This window comes from Laccaria bicolor, genomic scaffold (assembly GCF_000143565.1).
Source record: "Laccaria bicolor S238N-H82 LACBIscaffold_28 genomic scaffold, whole genome shotgun sequence".
Classification (NCBI taxonomy): Eukaryota; Fungi; Basidiomycota; class Agaricomycetes; order Agaricales; family Hydnangiaceae; genus Laccaria; species Laccaria bicolor.
The window spans coordinates 367,197-371,811 of record NW_001889899.1 but is presented as its reverse complement, the minus strand read 5'-3'; the positions used below and the strand labels follow the sequence as shown (position 1 = coordinate 371,811).

The 4,615-nt window shown below is 45.5% G+C and overlaps 3 protein-coding genes across 3 annotated transcripts; 1 reads left to right on the top strand and 2 right to left on the bottom strand.

Annotated features, from left to right (window-relative positions):
• Positions 1–384: 384 nt before the first annotated feature.
• Positions 385–694, bottom strand: LACBIDRAFT_304593 (uncharacterized protein; the record flags this gene model as incomplete). Its single annotated transcript, XM_001884861.1, has 2 exons — positions 385–563; positions 619–694. The coding sequence occupies 2 exons, from the start codon at positions 692–694 to the stop codon at positions 385–387; spliced, it is 255 nt and encodes an 84-aa protein (XP_001884896.1).
• A 42-nt stretch (positions 695–736) lies between these two features.
• On the bottom strand, positions 737–1,645 carry LACBIDRAFT_304592 (uncharacterized protein; the record flags this gene model as incomplete). The annotated part of the gene is made up of 4 exons (XM_001884860.1): positions 737–1,016; positions 1,073–1,194; positions 1,279–1,447; positions 1,503–1,645. 4 exons carry the CDS (start codon positions 1,643–1,645, stop codon positions 737–739), a joined length of 714 nt encoding a protein of 237 aa, XP_001884895.1.
• A 1,200-nt stretch (positions 1,646–2,845) lies between these two features.
• Positions 2,846–4,402, top strand: LACBIDRAFT_304591 (uncharacterized protein; the record flags this gene model as incomplete). Its single annotated transcript, XM_001884962.1, has 4 exons — positions 2,846–2,975; positions 3,030–3,256; positions 3,306–3,952; positions 4,006–4,402. 4 exons carry the CDS (start codon positions 2,846–2,848, stop codon positions 4,400–4,402), a joined length of 1,401 nt encoding a protein of 466 aa, XP_001884997.1.
• Positions 4,403–4,615: the final 213 nt, after the last annotated feature.

The following is a 4,615-nucleotide window of genomic DNA, read 5'->3' as shown; positions in this document are numbered from 1 at the left end:
GCGGTCGACTCTGAGGATCCCCAGAAGACACTTGTGAGGTTATTATAGGACAAGATATAATAATAAATTGGCTGACTACATTAGACTTACAATAAATATGATAGGCATGAAGTCACATAGACTTGGGTTTGGATGAACAACATGCAGAATCTAATGTCTCTGAATCTGATTGAAATAAATAAATCCATGTAGTAGTAAGTAACTAGTCGGATGCCTTATGCCCTTGTTTAGTAAAAGATTTAGTGCTACAATTCTATTTGTCTGACCTAAAGAAGGAGATTCAGGGTCCAAAATTAATTAACCAGAAGTCCTAGTGTTCAATTTCTGTTGATTCCAGTTGGATTCCTGTCGATTCCAGCCGGAATCTAGGGATTCCAGTAGGAATCAGTGGAGGAATGGAAAGTATTGGGGTTTTTGATGATCTTCTTCCCAATCTATGAGTTCCTTCTCCCATTTTTGAACAAGATTGTCGTCCGCAATGCCGATAACAAATTGATTATGAAGGAAGACATGGTCATTCATGCCAACAACAGCCAGTTTAATTTTTCGAAGCAGAGTTGGGCCTAGTAAGTTGTTGTGTTAGTTTAGCGAACCATAATAAAGAGATAAAGAGAGCACCCATTAATTTGGTTTTTTTCCAATTCCATGCCCCGAAGTGATTGTCGAGGGTGTCTCGACGTGAGCCTGGGCCCATCTCACGTGTACTTGTTGCAATGGGGTTGATATGTGACCACCCTCATTCAGGCGCCTCACCATCGGTGCGGCCCACATTGCGGTTGTAGTTGAATGAGAATATGGTTTGACAGGCCATGATGTGTGTGGGGAGGTGGAACTTGGGGACAAGGAAGTGAAATTGATTCTCACCGTCATGGTCGACGTGCATCCAGTGAGGGTAAGATGACATTCGGTTCCACAAGTTCTTGCTCCATTGACATGCAATATCATATGAGACGACAATCTCTGTGACATCACTGTGTTTGAGACTACTGAAAAAAAGGTAATCCATGTTGACGTATCTATTGATCAGGAATGAGTCAAATATGATATAATATGAGAAGAATCCAATACATGCCGTTTGCCCTTCTGTAAATCTCCGACTGAAGTTGGTCGCTTGATGTCATGTCTTGAGCAATCAATGGTGCCAACACCAGTCACCAGTTGCAGCAAGTCCAGTTGACGATCGCTCAGCATTAACTGCATTGTGATTCAAACATGTACTGGGCTACATCAGAAAAATAAGAATTCAGAAGGGAGAGGATGAAATCATCAAGTACTCACCTCCTGGATGATGAGATCTCCAAACTCCTTCAGGTAGTTCTTGGAGTCTTTCTCTGCGACGAAGTAAGCTTTTCCATCCAGAAGGCTGGGGTCTGCTTCATCACTTGACACCGCCTTCCGCTTCAATCGAAAGTTGGCATCAATAGCGAGAAACAAGCAGTAGAGGAATCTGTTCTCGAAAAGTAAGTTTTATTTATTATGTGAGTTGTTGATGAAACCTTTACCGTAATTCGGGAGGCGCATCCTGCCATCCTTCCGGAAGATTCTTACCTGGCTGGGGACATGCTGGACACAAGACCCCACATTCCCCAGGACGTGTTGCAGTAATGCCACCAGGATCATGCCCTCGAGCAGCGCGCTTTAGCATCTTAATATATCTGAACTGGCATACAACTCACTTCAGGCAACCACCTAACCCTACCCTCTTAGGGTAGTTACTCCATGCCAATATGACTACCCTATGAGGGCCCAATACCATCATTGACCCAAGAAAACTAAGCTTCGTGAAATATTCCGAAGCCTGCCAAAAGAGAAAAACTATGAACGATTTGCCGTGCGGTCCGAGGCCCGGGCATAGTATCTAATAATAGAGAGAAAAATCACTAAGCGGACCGTTCGTCTCGGCTGAACCGATCGTGAAAACCTTTTACGGCGATTCCCGTGTATGCATCAATACTGATGCGTCGCGTCGCCACAATAGAGAAAACACTACGAAAACTTAAAAGAAGTCAGCTCAGTTGTGCCACGCACAATCGAGCCACTTCAAACCTTTACTAAAAATCAGTATTAATTCGTCCGACCTCTCGGACAACGCACGGACAACACACGGACATATAAATATAAATAGAAGACATAGAATAGTATAAAAAGAGGACGCGCGCAGGCTGAAACGCAAGGAATTATCCCCCGCGTTGACCAGCTGTCGCACTCCCAGTAGCATCTGAGGTAGTGGATAAGTTTGTAATCAATTTAAGGACTTTTCTTCGCAGACATAAGTAACGTGTGCCCGGAACCAGTGTGTTAAGTGGGGATCACAAAGCTTTTGTAAGGTTGTCTCGTCAATTAGTAAGAGAGCTCTCTACTATTACCGAGGAATCCAAGTGAGCGTGCTTGAGGAGTCTTTAAGACTAGTTTGGACCGCATCAGAGGCATAATAAAAACTCAAGGGAGTTATAAAAGTCTACAAAGCACAATTTCCTTGTCATTTCTTCGTATACAGTTAGAGCGCAATCCCAGAACACCGAGACAGTCCCAATAAAAGCTGTTTCCCTTCGAAGACTACTAAAGTTTCAAATTCTACACTGTGTCCGCACGTAAAACAATACCTTTAGTTCCAAAAAGGTCTACTAGACTTAGACAAGTGATATAAAATATACAAAAAACGTTTCCCCGAACTTCTACTTAAGTTCTAACAAAACAAGTGTGGTAATTCTGTTTTGTGTGTGTGTGTTGTTTAGGTGTTCACGCATCTTGTCAGCGCGTCCGATTACACTATTCTCACTCCCGCGTGCAACGGACTTCTCACCAAACTAATCGTTGGAAAAAAGAAGTGATCCCTCGCCTCATTATGCCGTACATGCGGCTCGTTTCTTCGACAGAATCTTTTCGCCTGCCAATCCCCGAGGACGCTATAGCCACCACCCACAACTGTCAATGTATCAGAAGAGCAGTAGATGTTATTGTGGTTCGTTTCTGCAGTATGTTTCTTTCCTGTTTTCAAGGCAATTGAGATACTAACTAGTGCACTCCAGTTCTTGAAAAGCTAAAACTCCAATTTTGCAATTGTCGACCAGCCGCAGTTCAGCTGCTTCAACGCGGATTATTTCCTTCCGCACCATTTGCGCCGTCCCTGGCTGTTGATATCCGAGTTCTAGACTTTGTATCCCGACTGTTTCTTCATGTTTCCCCCAATGCCACTGCATGGTGCAACACCGTTGAAGAGTTTCTTCAAAGTCAAGGTTATAAACTTACTACTCAGGTATTTATTGCGTTAATGGTAGGTGAATTTGGTCTGACCGAAAGTTCAGGATTCCCTCCGCCGCCGATTTAGTGAAGCCTTGAAATGGTACAACGGACTTCAAGACGCTACTACCAAACATGTTGGCAATGTCCTCTACCATGTTCGGACGATAATCACAGGTTATAATGATGGGTCTCATACAACAGCAGTTGTTTCTCTAAACGAGTCAACTCCTCGCACCACACAACCACCTCGTGTTGACGCCGTTGAAGGCAATCCAGCACCAGAATTTCCTCTCGAAGATGCGCTCCCAAACGCAAGACTTCCCCGGCCCTTGACACCCCTCGGTAGCTCAACAGTTCCACCTTCCACCCCCATTGCCCGGAAGCGACATCGTTCAGAAGATACTAGCACCCGACCACCCCCAGTCACCATGGTTGAAATCGAGGATGAAGATGCGCTTCCGAACGCAAGACATCCCCGGCCCTCGACACCCCTCAACAGCTCAACAGTTCCACCTTCCACCCCCATTTCCCGGAAGCGACATTGTTCGGAAGACACTAATGGCTGGAAGCGACATCGTTCGGAAGACACTGATGGCTTGAGGACTCCCTTTCCAATGCCAATCCCACGTGACCGCCCCAGTGATTATCTTCGTTCATGGTGCCCTCTATGCTTCGGGGGAGATCCAAATCAGAGGCTTGGAGGTAATGTGTAGGTCGTGTCGTTGCCATATCTGTCACCTTTTTGACGTATTCAATTACCAGCCCCGATATCATTGTATGTGTCGATGCATGCTTCAAGCAAAAAGAGAATGAAGGACAGTCTGACCCACCCCGTGAGCACCCTCGGAGTGTCTTCATATCAGATGCCACCGCATCAAAGATGGAGGAATATGTTGAGGGCATTCGTCTGAGCAAGGCTAAGAAGGGTCCGAAACGCCAAAAACCGTCTGATAGTAGTAAAACCGATCATGACTCGGATGAAGAGGATGGCTATGATGGTCCATTGAAGGTTCCACAGTCTGTTTTGGCTGGCTGCGAGAAGAGCTTTACAGCCGCCAATGAAACACGTGAAAAGGCTAGCACACAGTTTTTCGCCGTCACTGCACTGATGGCTCTTCTCTGCCGCCATGACCGTGTTATATGGATCGTCAATATGTGATCTGCCGGCGAAAAACAGCATTATGTGTTGGTGCTTGTCGAGACTCTCTTTCAACACCTACCTCAGCACTACATGGTCGGTCTGCTTTACGATGTTGGCTGTCAGCTCCATAAGAGTTGCGTCAACTGGGGTTTTCTCAGTGCATACATCCATCGGTTGATCTTTGCCATTTCCGTGTTTCACGCGTTCGGACATCAGTGGCCTTGCCAGATA